The 17,220-nt window shown below is 33.5% G+C and overlaps 6 protein-coding genes across 7 annotated transcripts in view; 5 read left to right on the top strand and 1 right to left on the bottom strand.

Moving 5' to 3' along the window:
- Positions 1–1,328: 1,328 nt before the first annotated feature.
- Positions 1,329–2,409, top strand: zf(c2h2)-8 (zinc finger protein). Its single transcript, NM_001078506.1, is given in 2 exon segments — positions 1,329–2,263; positions 2,266–2,409. Coding segments are annotated over 2 exon segments (903 nt in total). The 5' UTR covers positions 1,329–1,363; the 3' UTR covers positions 2,269–2,409.
- A 488-nt stretch (positions 2,410–2,897) lies between these two features.
- On the top strand, positions 2,898–4,153 carry zf(c2h2)-7 (zinc finger protein). The gene is given in 1 exon segment (NM_001078409.1): positions 2,898–4,153. A coding segment is annotated over 1 exon segment (531 nt). The 5' UTR covers positions 2,898–3,357; the 3' UTR covers positions 3,889–4,153.
- Positions 4,154–5,752: 1,599 nt separating this feature from the next.
- On the top strand, positions 5,753–7,073 carry zf(c2h2)-14 (zinc finger protein). Its single transcript, NM_001078391.1, is given in 1 exon segment — positions 5,753–7,073. A coding segment is annotated over 1 exon segment (909 nt). The 5' UTR covers positions 5,753–5,810; the 3' UTR covers positions 6,720–7,073.
- Positions 7,074–8,400: 1,327 nt separating this feature from the next.
- Positions 8,401–17,220, top strand: part of LOC100179430 (nuclear migration protein nudC) — a 10,880-nt gene continuing 2,060 nt past the window's right edge. The window contains exons 1-2 of one of the 2 annotated variants that reach the window (XM_026838356.1): positions 8,512–9,059; positions 9,564–9,859. In XM_026838356.1, coding sequence (XP_026694157.1) covers positions 8,522–9,059; positions 9,564–9,664 — 639 coding nt within the window. In that variant the 5' untranslated portion in view covers positions 8,512–8,521 and the 3' untranslated portion in view covers positions 9,665–9,859. Of the gene's footprint in view, positions 8,481–8,511; positions 9,060–9,563; positions 9,860–17,220 lie in introns of those variants that run through there. The other variant, XM_018815451.2, reaches the window with a different exon arrangement.
- On the top strand, positions 9,971–11,549 carry LOC100176332 (zinc finger protein 239-like). Its single transcript, XM_009862991.3, has one exon. The coding sequence runs from the start codon at positions 10,010–10,012 to the stop codon at positions 11,003–11,005; it is 996 nt and encodes a 331-aa protein (XP_009861293.1). The 5' UTR covers positions 9,971–10,009; the 3' UTR covers positions 11,006–11,549.
- zf(c2h2)-149 (zinc finger protein (C2H2)-149) lies at positions 11,661–16,642 on the bottom strand. Its single transcript, NM_001128886.1, has 9 exons — positions 16,406–16,642; positions 16,092–16,213; positions 15,440–15,557; positions 14,824–15,031; positions 14,257–14,538; positions 13,526–13,721; positions 12,881–13,091; positions 12,543–12,738; positions 11,661–12,102 (listed from the first exon to the last, which is right to left on the bottom strand). The coding sequence occupies exons 1-9, from the start codon at positions 16,550–16,552 to the stop codon at positions 11,957–11,959; spliced, it is 1,626 nt and encodes a 541-aa protein (NP_001122358.1). The 5' UTR covers positions 16,553–16,642; the 3' UTR covers positions 11,661–11,956.

The raw sequence follows: 17,220 nt of genomic DNA, 5'->3' as shown, positions 1-17,220 counted from the left end.
ATTTAGAAATTTGCGGACAATTTAATTGGAAACTATTTGTCACAGACAGCCAGTATGTTTGTATAAAATCCTAAGCACTGAATATTTGAATGTGAATTCTGTATCCTGCGTGACGACCAACAACAGTCGTTATAACACGAATGGCATGTTTCATACGTTACAGCGTGTGTAGCTTTGTGAGTAATTATTGTTTATTCGTTTTTTTAATGTATGGCTGACAGTTTAGATAACCAATAAAAAAACACTGGCTTCAAACAATTGCAGACTTTGCTTTTAAATGTCTTTAACATGGACACATTTTTAATGTGTGAGTAAAATAATCAAATACGTCTCCGTGTCAACGGCTGTATAAAGTTGTATTATAAACCTACTGAATTTAAAGAAAATAAATTTTGTGCTGAAGACAAATACAAACCGCAATTGCCAATATATACAGTTAGTGACTAGTAAATGATACATTAGATTTGTCATATTATAAATGTAAAGAAAGAGAGTAAGATAAATAAAAACGTGATTCCAGAAGTATATGCATTATTATTAAAGGAAATACCAAAGGGTTGCCTAGCCACGCTGCAACCCCAGAACCTTCTCTCTATGTGTTTTGATTTGTTTAATATTTGCACATGTGGTAACTGACACAGGGTGTGTGAAACAGAATACCTGTGTTATAGCCGCTGTTATTGTCACACCATAAAGAAAAAGTTACACTCATTTATTTATTTATACAATTTTCTATTATAACTTGTACCAGTGTCTATTTGTGAATGGTATATTTACCTAAACGAAGGAATAAACAGCCATGCACGTTTATACTCAAAATTATCGGTGGTTATAAATAAATGAATGAATAAATAAATGTAACTTCTTTTATCCTTTCGTAAAGGAAAACGACAGTCGTTATAACAACAATTAGTATATGCAGGTGCAGTGTTGTTTAAGATGTTATATAGTCTTGTTGTTACAAATTGTTTTTATACGTTTATGGCACAGAGTTTTGCAATCAGGAGTGCGACATACACGTAAACAGGATTTACTTAAGATGTATCTTAATGCATAACATAGAGCGTTTAAGTTGCAGGTACATTTATCGCAATGTCGCATAGTTTTTTGCAAATGTGTACTTACACAATAATGGTTAATGTTAGAATATTTCCTGTGATGTGATGTCATAAAATGCTATTTTACTTTAAAATACTGCATTTGTCTACCCTGCAATGAGACTTGTTATGTAAAACACATGTTAAAATTACTGTAGCAACAGAGCTATAAATATGCGTTTGTTTGCAATGTATTTAGTGTTTTATTTCATTTTGTGACTACCTTAGGATTTTAGAAAAAAATGTAACCGTCTAAATTTTGAAAAATGCCTAAAGTCACCTCAAAGTTAACATCCAGTGGAAAAAAGAAGAAGAAAACTGTTTGCTGCAAATATTGTGACAAAGAGTTTCGGTTTCCCTGCTTACTTGTAACCCATTTGAGAACACATACTGGAGAGAAACCTTTTAAGTGCGATATTTGTGAAAAAAGTTTCCATAGCCGTCCAATTTTAAAAGCTCATAAAGAAAGTCACAAAGAACAAAAGCCATTCAAATGCTCGATCTGCGAAAAGTCATTTCACTATATTTTTGCTGTAAAACGACATGAAAAAATACATACAGGAGTCAGACCAAAATACAAATGTGAAATATGCGACAAGTACTTTACTCAGAACGGTAACATGTATAGACACATGTTACTCCACAATAGAGATAAACTATATGAGTGTAACCTATGTGAAAAGGGATTTATGCAACATAAAGAATTAAGAGCACATTATTCTGAACATAATAAGAAACCATTCCAGTGTAGCGAGTGTGACAAAGCATTTTTCCGAGAGACTACTCTAAAAAGACATCAACTAACTCACAAAAACAACAAACCATACCAATGTTCTATTTGTGACAAGTACTTCAAAAGCAAATCACACATGAAAAGGCATATGGTCATCCATTATCGAAAGAAACCCTATGAATGCAAACTGTGCCCTAAAGGTTTCACACAATATAAAGATTTAAAAAGACATTATACCAAACATAACAGTATGAAACCATATAAGTGTGATAAATGTGACAAAGCATATTTACAAGAAGCTGCTCTAACAGTTCACAAACGCACTCACACTGGAGATAAGCCACACAAATGTAACATTTGCATGAAAAGCTTTGGATATATAAGCAATATGAAACGGCATGAAAAGACGCATTTAACCAAAACCAATAACAAAAATAGAACTTAATTTTGCACCTAATTTCACCATTTTTTTCTGAGTTAAATTGTTAATTTTTCTTCATTGGTGTTGTAGGAATTCTTATTAATACTCAATCTTGTTAGAGTTTCAATTTTCGTACATAATTGATTGAATGAATGTAACCTACTTTATCCCCACGTGGATGGTAAATGTTAGTCGTTATAACACGTGTGTTCATACATCCTGTACCAGCCTACGATGTGTGTTACTTTGTAGCTGTAGGTGATTATTTTTTTTGGATTTTTCTTACATGTGTTTTAACATTTTAATGTAGCAACATAAGATCTATTTGGTTTTTGTGTTACCTGCTTGTCCAGTACATTATGGATCTATTATGTTCATGTACTCAATCAATGCCAAATCACATTTATTATTGTATATTTTAGACTTAGTCCACCCATAGGCACCTACCTTTTTTAAGTTCAAGGTAACCATAAGTTTTAGAAGATAAAAGTTTATGCCGAGGAAAGCATGAACAATTTTTGGATATTATGTGCTAAAATTGTCCCATCTTACCCTACAGTACTATATGTCAATTTTTAAACAATTGCATAGGATTTTGAGTTTGTTTACATTTCGTACAATTGATTTTGTAGATTTATTTGCAGGGCTCGACTCACCAATGAAAACCTAACTATTAAGCCGATTTTAAATAATGTATAAAATTACTACAAAGTTTAAGTGATGTTGAAAAATGCCCAAAGTAACTATAAAGTCAATGCTGAAGAAATCCAGTGGAAAAACCGAACAGAATGAAACTTGCTGCAAATATTGCGACAAGAAGTTTCGATATCCTTGCCTGCTTATAGTTCATTTGAGAACACATACTGGAGAGAAACCTTTTAAGTGCGAAGTTTGTGAAAAAGGTTTTTATAGCCGTACACTTTTGATAAGCCATGAAAAAATTCATGAAAAAAAACACACTATTCAAATGCTTACAATGTGAAAAAACATTTCAAACTCTTTCCTATCTAAAAATCCATGAAAAAATACACACAGAAGAGAAACCATACAAATGTGATATATGTGACAAGTCCTTTAAGACAAAGACGTACTTGAACAGGCATGTTATGTACATTCACTATAAAGATAAAACATATGAGTGTAAACTGTGTGGAAAGGGCTTCACACAATATAATAATTTAAAAGTACATCATTTTGTCCACAACAACGTTAAACCATTCAAGTGTGATAAATGTGACAAAGCTTATTTTCGACAGGCTCATTTGACAACCCATCAACGTGTCCACACAGGGGAAAAGCCGTACAAATGCAACATTTGTGAAAAATCGTTTACTGTAAACATTGGCTTGAAAAATCACCAAAGAACTCACACTGGGGAAAAGCCTTATCAATGCAAAATTTGTGATAAATCGTTCTCCACAAAAGAGACTGTAAGGGTCCACCAAGTAGTTCACGCTAGTGAGAAGCCATTCAAATGTAACATTTGTGAAAAGTCGTTCACTGCAAGAGCTACCTTAAGAGGACACCAAAGAGTTCACACTGGAGAGAAGCCATTTCAATGCAAAACTTGCATGAAAAGTTTCCGAGACCGATGCAACATGAAACGACATGAAAAGTTGCATTTATCCAAAAGCTAAAGCCTAAATGAAACTATCTTTGCTACTAAAATTTTACCATGTTGTAGTCTGTAAAATTTGTTACTTATTTATCTACCTGTCAATGTAAATACCTTTTCTAATTAATGTTTTAATTGCCTTTTTTTACAATGATGTGGTGACCTTATTTTTATACTCATTCCATTCAGGTTCGGTTGTCAAATTTAATTGATTATTTAAGATTAATTGTTTTTTTATTGTAAAATTAAGCACGTACTGTGAAATTAAACATGTACATCTTTTTACAGGAGTTAGTTCCCTATTTAAACTAGTATTAGTTTTTTCTTAACTGTTAAACAAATTTTGAAAAATGTCTGAAGTCAGTTCAAAGTCAGTGCCAAAGAAATCTAATGGTAAGGCTAAATCAAAAGATAATTGCTGTGAATACTGTGACAAGGTGTATAAATATCCTTCCCTGCTTGTTGCTCACTTAAGAAAGCATACTGGAGAAAAACCTTTTAAGTGCGATGTCTGTGGAAAAAGTTTTCATACACCCGCAATTCTGAAAAATCACAAGAGATTTCATAAAGAAAAAAAGCAATTCAAATGCTTGAAATGTGAAAAATCATTCCACTATATTTCTCATCTACATGCACATGAAAAGGTACATACAGAAGAGAAACCACACAAGTGTGAAATATGCGACAAAAACTTTAAGGCAAAAGCGAGCTTGTATAGACATATGTTTATTCATTATAGGGAAAAACCTTATGAGTGTAAACTGTGCGGAAAGGGTTTCACGGACCATAAAGATTTTAAAATACATTATTCCGGTCACAACAACATTAAACAATTCAAGTGTAATAAATGTGATAAAGCCTATGCTCGGCAGACTGAATTAAAAGTTCACCAGCGTGTTCATACAGGAGAAAGACCATACACATGCAACATATGTGATAAATCGTTTTCTACAAATGGTGTCTTAAAGAATCACCAAATCGTTCACACTGGCGAAAAGCCATTTAAATGCGAAATCTGTGATAAATCATTCGCTTTATATAGTACTTTAAGTCATCACCAAGCAGTTCACAATGGTGAGAGACCGTACAAATGCAACATTTGTGATAAATCGTTTGCTACAAATCGTAACTTAAAGGTTCACCATTTGGTTCACACTGGTGAGAAACCATTCAAATGTGACATTTGTGACAAATCGTTTACTGCAAATGGTACATTAAAGAACCACCAAAGAGTTCACACTGGAGAGAAGCCATTTCAATGCAAAACTTGCAAGAAACGTTTTTCAGATAAAGGACATATGAGAAGGCATGAAAAGATACATTTACCTAAACCTGCAGCATAAATAGGCTCTTTAGCACAGTTGGTTAGCGCGCCTACCTCTAACCAAGATGTAATCGGTTCAAGGCCCAACGCTGCTACCATTGCAGACGTACGTGTCCTTGAGTAGGACACTGAGCGACAATTGCTTCAACCCAGTGGTCACTAATAGTTTATCTAAATCATCAGCCGCACATAAAAAAATTACTGAAAAAGTAACATACTTGGTAACTCGTAAGCTGGCACAAGGTGTATGAAACAAAACAACGGTGTTTAATGACTGCGGTTTTCTGGCCACGCATGGAAAAAGTATTTTTACATTTATTTTATAAAACTGACTTTTGCTACCAAAATTATTCTATGTCGAATTAGTTCATATATTATGACAATGTGTATACACTATATATACTTGTCTTTAATTGTATTTTTATTTGTCTTCAATTGTATTTTATTGACAAATTTACCAACAATGATGTTTCGACAATATTTTCCATAGTTATTACATTGTCAAATTTTATAAATCATTTAAGATTTTAGTTAATTAAACAAAATTACTTTTGCAGGGATTAATTTACCAATTTAGACTTTCATTCATTTACTTTTAACTGTTAGGCAAAATTTAAAAAATGTCTAAAGTCACTTTAAAGTCAGTGCCAAAGAAATCTAGTGGACAAACTAAAGAGAAAATTAACCAGTGCAAGTATTGTGACAAAGTGTATGATTACCCTGCATTACTTGTTGTTCACTTGAGGACACATACTGGAGAAAAACCTTTCAAGTGCGATATTTGCGAAAAAGCTTTTCATAGTCTTACACTTATGAAATGTCACAAGATTATTCATTCAGATGAAATGCCATACGAATGTGAAACATGTCAAAAAAAATTCCGCACTGTTAAAGCTATAAACAAGCATATCAAATTACACGTGGAAGACAAACCATACAAATGTGATATTTGTGACAAGTCTTTTACCAGTAACTCGAACATGTATAGACACATGTTCATTCATTATAGAGATAAACCCTGTGAGTGTAAACTGTGTGGAAAGGGTTTCACACGAAACAAAGAGTTAAAAGCACATTATTCTGAACATAAGAATATGAAACCATTTAAGTGTGATAAATGTGACAAAGCATATTTTCAAGAAGCTGGTCTGACAGTTCACAAATTCACTCATACTGGTGAAAAGCCCTACAAATGCAACTATTGTGAAAAATCGTTTACTTCAAATGGTCTCTTAAAAAATCACCATAGAACCCACACTGGTGAGAAGCCATTCAAGTGTGCCTATTGTGAAAAATCATTTGCAGCAAATCGCTCCTTAAGAAGCCACGAAACAATTCACACTGGAGAGAAGGCATTTCAATGTAAATATTGTGACAAATTGTTTTCTCTAAGTGGTAACCTAATGATGCACCAAAGAATGCACACAGGTGAAAAGCCATTTCAATGCAAAATTTGTGATAAAAGGTTTGGACACAAAGGAAATCTAAACCAGCACGAGAAGACGCATTTACCGAGCCCTGTGTCATAAATATAACTAAACTTTGCCTGTAAAATTTCAACCAGTTTTTGTCCTGAAAAGCCAACTGACAATTTAAATACTTGGCCTATATGTTTTTAAGACAAGTTTTCAGCCCCAGTTAGTGACATTATTTGATAGTCCAGTTTTAACTAATCATTTAATTTTTTTGACAAATTTTTAGATAGTTTTTATCTTGCCAATCCAACTTATTGACCAATTAATTACTTGCCTTAATTTATGTGTTTTAAAGACAAGTTTTCATGCACTAATTAGTGACATTATTTGACAATCAAGTTTTAACTAATCATTTAATCTTTTTCATAATTTTTAAAAACGCAATTAATCATGTACATTTATTTGCAGGGTTCAATTCACTAATTTTAAGTTATATTAAACTTTAAGTGAATTCCAAAAATGTCTGAAGTCAGTTCAAAGTCAGTGCTAAAGAAATTCAGTAGAAAAACTAAACAGAAAGAAATTTGCTGCAAATACTGCGACAAGGTGTACAATTGTCATTCCAAACTTGTTATTCACGTGAGGACACATACTGGAGAAAAACCGTTTAAGTGCGATATTTGTGAAAAGGCTTATCATAGCCCTACAATTTTGAAAACTCACAAAAACATTCATAAAGGTGAAAAGCCATACAAATGTGAAAAATGTAACAAAACATTTCGCACTCTTTCTGCTGCAAAAAGACATGAACAAGTACATACAGAAGAGAAACCATACAAATGTGAAATATGTGACAAGTCCTTTAAGCACAACTCCAACATGTATAAACATATGTCAATCCACTATAGAGAGAAACCCTTTGAGTGTAAACTGTGTAGAAAGGGTTTTACAGAACGCTTTGATTTAATCAAACATTATACTGTGCATAGCAAGAAACCATTTAAGTGCAGCGAATGTTACAGAGCATATTACCGAGAGGCTGACTTTATAATACACCAACGCTCTCATACTGAAAAGAAGCCATACAAATGTTCTTTATGTGACAAGTCTTTTCCTAGCAACTCGAACTTGGATAGGCATATGTTACTCCATTATAGAGAAAAACCTTATGAGTGTAAACTGTGTGGAAAGGGATTCATGCAAAATAAAGATTTAAAGGCACATTATACCCAACATAAGAATATGAAACCATTCAAGTGTGATAAATGTGACAAAGCATATTTACAAGAGGCTGGCCTGATAGTTCACCAACGCACTCATTCTGGAGATAAGCCATTCAAATGTAGCGCTTGTGACAAATCGTTTACTTCAAATAGTCAATTAAAGAGCCATCAAATAACCCACAGTGGTGAGAAGCCGTTTCAATGCAACATTTGCGACAAATCATTTGCTGCAAAACGTACTCTAATACATCATCAACGAATCCACACTGGAGAAAAAATATAAAACAACCTAAAAAAGCACATTTCCAAAACCTACAAAATTAATATAATATACTGTTGAAATTTTAGTGATATTGTGTTTTACAAATTTAACTAATTGACAGTTTATAGAACTGTCCTAAATAATTTGCGGACAAAATTTTTCCCATGTAGTCCCCATTTTGTTACTTAATACTTTTTATATTTTAACCACTGATATTATTATGTAATAACTCTTTAAAATTACCAGTTATTCATGTACATTTATTTTGCAGGGCTTAATAGATCACATTTTTTACTAACTTTTAAGTGTCAAGTGGATTTTGAAAAATGTCCGAAGTTACTTTAAATTCAACGCTAAAGAAATCTAAGAAAAAAACTAAACAGAAAGAAATTTGCTGTAAATATTGTGATAAAATGTTTCGTTTTCCCTACATGCTTGTAACCCATTTGAGGACACATACTGGAGAGAAACCTTTTAAGTGCGATATTTGTGAAAAATGTTTTCATGGTCCTGGACACTTGAAAAATCATGAGAAAATTCATGAAGATAAAAAGCCATTTGAATGCATAAAATGTAAAAAAAGATTTCGCACTGTATCTGATCTAAAAACCCATGAAAAAGTTCACACAGAAGAGAAACCATACAAATGTGATATATGTGACAAGTATTTTAAACTAAAGTCGAACATGAAAAGACATGTTATGTACATTCACTATAAAGATAAACCATATGAGTGTAAACTTTGTGGAAAGAGTTACACTCACCATACAGCTTTAACAAGACATTATTTTGTCCACACTAACACAAAACTATTTAAATGTGGTGAATGTGACGAAGCATATTTCGAACAGACAGACTTAGCAGCTCATCACTGCCTTCATACACGGAAAAGGCCGTACAAATGCAACATTTGTAAAAAGTCTTTTTCTGGTAATAGTAGCTTGAAAATTCACCAAAGAACCCACACTGGTGAGAAGCCATACATATGTAACATTTGTGAAAAAGCGTTTACCACAAACGGTCACCTAAAGTCTCACCAAAGAATGCACACTGGTGAAAAGCCATACCAATGCAAACTTTGTGAAAAATCATTTGCCGCAAATAGAACATTAAGGGATCACCAAGCAGTACACACTGGAAAGAAGGCGTATCAATGCAACATTTGTGAAAGACTGTTTACTACAAACAGCCACTTAAGAGATCACCAAAGACTCCACAGTGGTCAGAGGCCATACAAATGCAACCTTTGTGAAAAAGCGTTTACAAGAAGCAGTAACTTGAAAATCCACCAAAAATTTCATACTGGGGAGAAGCCATACAAATGTGACCTTTGTGAAAGGGCGTTTTCTGCAAGCAGTAACTTAAAGAGTCATGAAAGAACCCACACTGGTGAGAAGCCATATCAATGCAACATTTGCGACAAATTGTTTGCGTCAAATAGAACCCTAAGAGATCACCACTCAGTCCACACTGGAGAGAAGCCATATCAATGCAAAACCTGCAACAAAAGCTTCCGGGAAAAGCGAACTATGGAACGGCATGAAAAGACGCATTTACCCAAAACGGATAACTAGAGCATAACTCACTTTTGCTTCCAAACTTGGACTTGTTCTTCTTATTTATTTATTCAGCTACCTGACAATGTAGATATTTGTATTCAGTCAAGTTTATTTAAAAAAAGTTTCTAAAAATTTGTAATGTTTTTGTCTTATTTATTTAGCTACTTAACAATGTAAATACTGTTATTTATTCAAGTTTATATTGACAAATGTACCTGCAATGATGAGGTGTTGATATTTTGTGCAATATTTTGCTTTCAAATTTTAAACAATACTTACTATTTATATTGGAAAGTTACACATACCTATTTGCAGGACTTAGTTACTTTATAAACTTATAACTTTCAATTGGTTTTTAAAATGCCTAAAGCAACTTCAAAGTCAATGCTGAAGAAATCTATTGAAAAAAATGAACAGAATGAAACTTGCTGCAAATATTGTGATAAACAGTTTCGTTTTCATTACCAGCTTGTACCCCATTTGAGAACACATACTGGAGAAAAACCTTTTAAATGCGATATTTGTGAAAAAGGTTTTCACACTCGTGGACTAATGAAATCGCATAGGAGCCTTCATACAGAAGAAAAATCATACAAGTGCTCAATCTGTGAAAAAACATTTTTTACTGTTTCTCAAATAAAGTCTCATGGAAAAGTACATACTGAAGACAAACAATACAAATGTGATGAGTGTGGCAAATGTTTTAAGCACAAATCTAACCTTTCTAGACATGTGTTAATCCACTATAGGGATAAACCACATGAGTGTAAACTCTGTGGAAAGGGTTTCAAACATCATAGAGATTTTATAAAACATTATTCTGAACATAACAATATAAAACCATTCAAGTGTGATAAATGTGACAAAGCGTATTTCCAACACGCTGCTCTGAAAGTTCACCAACGTACTCACACTGGAGATAAGCCGTACAAATGTAACGTTTGTGATAAATCTTTTATTTCAAATACTGTTTTAAAAAATCACGAGTTAATCCACACTGGGGAAAAGCCTTATCAATGTAACATTTGTGGAAAATCATTCGCGAAAAATAGTTTCCTAAAAGGTCACCAAAAAGTCCACACTGGTGAGAAGCCCCACCAATGCAATATTTGTGATAGATCATTTTCTACAAATGGTATCCTAACAAGACACCATAAGGTTCACACTGGTGAAAAGCCATATCAATGCGAAATATGTCAAAAATCGTTTAGTACAACTACTAAATTAAAATATCACCAACGAGTTCACACTGGAGAGAAGCCATATCAATGCAAAACTTGTATGAAACGTTTCTCAGATAAAGGAAATATGAAACAGCATGAACAGAGACGACATTTACCCAAAACTAGCAGCTAGAATATACCTTCAAACAATAATGCAAATATAAAGTTAAAAAAGAATGAGGTACATAGATACACCATGTATGATATATCTGAATGGAAAAGTGTTTCCAAATAAGTTTTAGTATGTTTTAACAGTGTTTTTTGTTTCTTTCTGTGTTTTTAATTTGTTTACCACTGTTATAATTGTAAATAGATAGACAGAATAAAGTAATTATATTTTTCTAGTGAGCACTAGCTGTATAAATGGACCAAATGTGTATTGTGCTCATAAAAACACACATGGTATAACTATACCTTTTCAATTATCCAGAGGTGCCTGAATTTACTGTATGTTTGTGTTGTTAGACGTTTTTGTAACTTGTTACTTTATCCTTGCTTGGCCATAAAATGGAGTTGTTGAACACAGGTGATCTGTTTCAAACACTTCGTGTCAGCTTACAAGTTTGTTACTGTTATAATATTTCTTTAGGGGAATTTTTTTATATGTGGCTGATAATTTGCATAACTCATTGGTGATCATTTGGTTGAAGCTATTGTCACAGGGTGTCTTGCCCAAGGACACATACGCCCACAATGGTAGCAGCGTAGAGCCTTGAACCCATTACCTCTCGGTTAGCGGCATGTAAGCTAACCAACTGTGCTACATTATCACAATTAAAACATAAAGACTTTTTATTTATCTATGTGCAAATATTGAAACAGTGACAGTTTAATACTGAATACAACTATTGCAATTCAATCAAGAAACACTGAAAATTCATGCAAAATAAACTGATTTAGTAAAAAAATAAAATGTTATCGCTAAACTGTGGCTCATTTTTGTTGTGGTCTATTTATGCTTTTACAAAATTAAGTGTTATTAAACTAAAATGCAGGTATAGTCTATAGTACACTGAGTTAATAAAACTGCAATTGTGAAAAGTAAATATCAAAATAAGGACCTAAAAATTTGAAATCTTTATTTTTATCTTTTCCCTTTGCATGACCGCTCATGCACAAGCAGTCTGTCTGGCAGAAAAGTACGACCACAAAGTTGGCATGGAACTAACTGCTGTTGGGAGGCTTCCCAAGCTGCATTGTTAGCTTCTTCAAAATTGTAATTACCATTAGCTGTGTGAAAAAAAGATCATAATTGGGATGACTCAATCACTTGATTTTATCCTTGCTTGACAAATATTTATCCTCGCATGTCATCGAAGTAAAACCAAAGTAGCTTATGTCACATTTTTTCAGAAGTGTCTTTTTTACCGTTTTGAGACACATTTTGGCAATGTTCTATTTTGATTTTACCTTGACAATTTTTTAACCTCGCATAACAATCATTTATTCTTGCATGATACTTATTTATCCTTTCGTGACAGTAAAACTTTAAAACTATTAAACTTCTGTTCTATTTTGTACACCACATGTCCAATTTTATGTTTTTAATCCATTAGCGTGTTGTAGCAACTGTTGTTACTACCCGCCTTTTCGCTGTTCTAAACTTTCCCAACCTTCGTTATCGGGACTAAAAAAAAAAAAAAAACTTTATTCATTTAATAATAACTAACCTGTTATTGGACGGATCTCAGGCTTTTTAGGTTCGGGTCTTCTCAGTCGTTTAGAAAGCCTTTTATTCTCGGCCCTCCATTTTTCCAAGCATTGTGGTTCATGAATGATAATTGACTGGCTGCCATATTTGCGCCCACAAATGTAACAGATCACAAATGGTGGCGCTCTCATTTTCACTGTTGATTTTCTGGCAGTCTGGTGGAAAATATAACGTTTTAGCTTACGGTTTGTGTATGCTCACAAACTTATTGATGTCACCATGGCCTAGTGGTCACTAATTGGTTGTCTAAATTTGCAGCCATACAAAATAACAATCAGTTAAAGCTATGTAACTAACTGGTTCTACAGGTGCTGTGTTCCTTTGTTTAGAAAGCCTCAAACTTGGAGTAACCGGTTTCATGACCAAACTTTCTCGGTCTGGATGCAAACTTCTGCTGGATGAAGTCCGGAGACGGTTTGGACTTGGAGCAAAGCGGGATCTCGATGGGAGCAAACTTGCTCCCGGATGAGAGGATTTTTCGCTAATGGCAGATGTCATTTTATCAACTCTGAAGAAAAATACAAAGGTCAGAATGAAGTATAATTGTTTTATGTTAAGGTTAGATCTTCAAAGCATGGTAAAAGATTTGGACCATTAGTCATGTAGGTCTTTCGTTTTGCACGGGAGACCTGGAATGAAGGCTTATTGGTCCCAGTCTACTCTATGAGGATGAGGTCTTCATGGAGGCACACCTGAGACCTGGATTGTATGCTTATTGGTCCCAGTCTATTTTATTCTATAAGGGTGAGGTCTTAGTGAGGCAAACCTGAGACCTGGGATGTAGGCTTATTGGTCCCAGTCTATTCAATGAGGGTAAGGACTTCAGTGAGGCACACCTGAAGTCTAAGATTTAGGTTTATTAACTCCAGTATACTAACCCAGCTTACCCCACCCTACTATAATAAAAATACACATAAAATTTGAAAAAACATTTTTACTTACTCATAAGTTGATTTTCGTTGCAGTTTTGGGTAAGAATTCGCTGAACTTTCTGAAATACTCTCATAAGTAACTTCAATATCAGATGCTTTTGGCGTTGTATCTAATTTGTAATTCTCAACCTCTGTTTTCTCATGTCGATGCATTGTACGTGTGGTGGGGCGAGATAACGATATATTTGTAGAAGATGTTTCTCTACCTGGGCATGAGTTTAAATTAAAAAAAAGGATTTTTTTCTGTTTTTTTAAGGAAAAGCAGATAGGAGTAAAAATTATAAAAAAGTTGGTAATTTTATTGTTTATTTTTTCTGTGTTTTGTTTTTAAGGGAAGCAGATTAAACAAAATATTTATAAATGCAAAAATGAGTGCAGATTTTAAAGCACTTTATATTACATTTTTGCGTGTTTAAAATTCTTGTAATATTTTATTCTATGAGAGTTAGCACCTATAGCATGGCATGCTGTGAGATTTAGGATTTTGGAGCAGAGTTAACCAATTATTTTAGTATATAATTGTAAACACTGCAAAGTTAAGGCAACATGTTGAGAACATACTGAACTATTTAAAAAATACACCAGTTTTTTTTATATTTTCACTTTTTTTATGGAAATAACTAATTTTTAATAAAAATTATGTAGTTTTTGTCTATTTCTTCTTATAAAAGTACCGCCAAAAAAAATTTAAAAAAACATTTTTTCACAGAAATATTTTTATATTTCTACTTTGACTCTTACCTTGTCTACTTGGTCCTCTGCTAGCCCTGCCAGTTGGCATAGATTGTCTTGTTTTATCCACAGCCCTTGGTGGGTGTGGTTGCATGTGTCCTTGAGGCACAGAACTTGTTTCCAATCTTTTAATTCTTATTGTCGATTTTCTTGGTTCATTTATTGAGAGTTTAATATTTGGCATACTTGTTTCATACTGCGTTGGAGTGTAGGATTTTTGATCAGTTTTGTTCCAGTTTGGAGTTCGATTTCTCTGCGTTCTAACACTGGTTTTATTTTCAGTTTTATGAGCTGTGAATATAAAAATAACATTTCAAATATAATGTTAAGTTGTTGTCGGTGCCGTGGCAAAGTGGTTAGCGCCTTTGCCTGTAACAAAGAGGTAATGGGTTCAAGGCTTATCGCAGCTACCATTGTGAGCGTAGGTGTCCTTAATATTGGTTAAAATCTAAAAATAACTACATGAATACTCATTAAGCGAATTGTGTTACCGTAGACAGTATATTGTAGAAAGTTTGTAAAAACAAGAATAAACTAAGAAACTTATGAACTAAACACAAATTATGTCATACGTACAATATGTGCTGTTTTCTTTCTTAAAAGAAAGTTTATTTTTCTCTGATGGGGTGATGGACCTTTTTAATGAAGCTGAACCACTATTAACTTTCATAGGGTCTTTTAAATGTTGAGAGTTTGTGCCATTTTTAGTAGAAATGCCAACATTTCCTTTGTAGAATGCGTCCAGTGATTCGAAAGTGTTTTCAGAGGTTACGACAGGATGATTCTAAAAAATGTTAAAGCATTATTTTACAATGGTGAGCATGCCTGCCTCAATGCCTCAATATAGGTTCAAGGTTCGTATCTGCTACTATAATGGGCGTACGTGTCCTTGGGCAAAACACTTTAACATAATGGTTCAAGCTAGTAATAATTAATGTAGTATTTAAAATATATTCAATAGAAATACTTGTATTAACTTGCTCAGAGGTCAGCACACCTGCCTCGAACACAGAGGCTATAGGTTCAAGGCTCATAGCTGCTGCTATTGTGGGCGTATGTGAAATGTATCCTTGAGCAAGACACTTAACAGCAATTTTGACTGGTCTAAATTGTCCATACAGAAAAAAGGAATAAAAAACTAACTAAATTAAATTTATAAACCCAGCATAGGTAGTGATGCAACATAGCATACCAAGCTTTCTTTGTTTGGTTTTGCTCTCTTGTTATAAACCACAGTCGAAGGTCTGACCACACCTTTGCAGCTTCTTGAATGAACTATTAGTCGATCAGGCAGAAACGTTCTTCCACATCTATATATATATAAATGGAAATATATAAAATAAACCTTTTATATACCACATGCTCTCTGTCGAGCAGTCATACTCTATTCTTTGTTAATGAGATCCTAGTCAAGGACCTGAGATCCAGGCCAGATTTGGCTCATTACCACTTATGTTCAAAGTAGTAGTCATATTAAAAAACGTTTTTAGGTTTGCATTTCTGTGCGGTAGTATAGTGGTTAGGGTGCTTGCCCCTTAACCAACGAATACAGGGTTTAATGCTTGATGCAGCTATCATTAAGGACTGTATGTCTTTGGAAGCACGAACAATTGGTAAAAAATGGGCATCCCTATTTTTATAGAACAAAAAATAACCAGCAATGTTACATATGTGGTAACTTGTGAAGTTGTAAGTAGACACGCTGTGTATGAAGTAGCACACCTGTGTTACAAATTCTTAAGTTCCCTGTCACATATAAAATAAATGAGTAACATTTATTGATTTTTTATGAACAAGAGGTAAACAAAGTTCAAATGCAATTTATTATTAAATTGATATTTTACCTTTCACATGGGATAAGCTGGGACTGTGCAGATTGCCAGGCAGATTCATTGTATTCAGATATAGCAGATTGATGGCTTTTCTTAGATCCAGTGTTGGGAATTGATGGCAGTAGTTCTGGTTTCTAAGAAAACGAATGAATATTATAACAATGTTTATTTGTCTTTCGATTAAGTAGAGAAGAATAAAAATTGGTTGAAACAAAAATAATAGGATATATCGACAAAATGACAGTCGTTGAAATGCACTTACAGTTAAAACATTTGATTTTGAAAGGATTATAAGGGCAAATGCTATTGATATTATATTGTTATACCTTTGGAGGTTTTCTTCTCAAATTTGGGGGCAGTTTTTGATTTTCGAAGTGCCACTTTTCCAAACACTTTGGCTCGTGAAAGGTTAACGATTTTGAACCGAACTCCCGTCCGCATAAATAACAAACACGAAAACCTGGTGGACTCATTGGTGAAAAAAAGCCAGAGTACAAAACCCGCTGCTATACCTTAAAACCGTGGCTTTTTAACACAAAAAAAAACGAGAAGTCCGAACAGTTTACTTTATCTCCATGGTGCAGTATAAATAATAACATTAAAAATCCCCTTTTACGATATACCGCTTGTGGCGATGTAGGTGGTCAAATTTTCATTTTAAATTTTCTTACCATACAATATTTTGCTTGCCATGATATAGTGCATAATATGTATTGTTTTGAAGTATTTTTAGTTTTTTTGTTGCCAAAAATTAGGAAACTTTACTTTTCTAAAGAATACAAACTGTACGAACCAAAGTTTACGCATATGCTATGGCCTTTGAGATACTCTTTAACGAATGACGTTAATTTGGTACTATTTACTACATTTTGTTAATTCTTTTTTATGAGAAAGAATTTATTTCCAGTGATATTTTACCATCATGCCCACTGTCAAGCCCACAGCAGGCATGCGTAACGAAAATATACCACGTGATTCGTATGGAATTTACTGTTTGCATTATGAACGTGCGTTTTTGGTTTACTGTTATATTTTATACATTTTTTACATTATGCAGGCATTTTTATGTACAAAATCTCTTACATTTCTCTAATTTAGATTTTCAGTCATNTGAGGTTTTTAAGTATTAAAATTGGTTTTA

Source organism: Ciona intestinalis, unplaced genomic scaffold (assembly GCF_000224145.3).
Source record: "Ciona intestinalis unplaced genomic scaffold, KH HT000075.2, whole genome shotgun sequence".
Taxonomy (NCBI): domain Eukaryota; kingdom Metazoa; phylum Chordata; class Ascidiacea; order Phlebobranchia; family Cionidae; genus Ciona; species Ciona intestinalis.
The sequence above is the reverse complement of the archived record's forward strand: the minus strand, read 5'-3'. Positions and strand labels throughout refer to the sequence as shown.

What these genes read in the sequence shown, in the direction of transcription:
- LOC100176332 (XM_009862991.3), top strand. Translation starts at nt 10,010, where the DNA reads ATGCCTAAAGCAACTTCAAAGTCAATGCTGAAGAAATCTATTGAAAAA.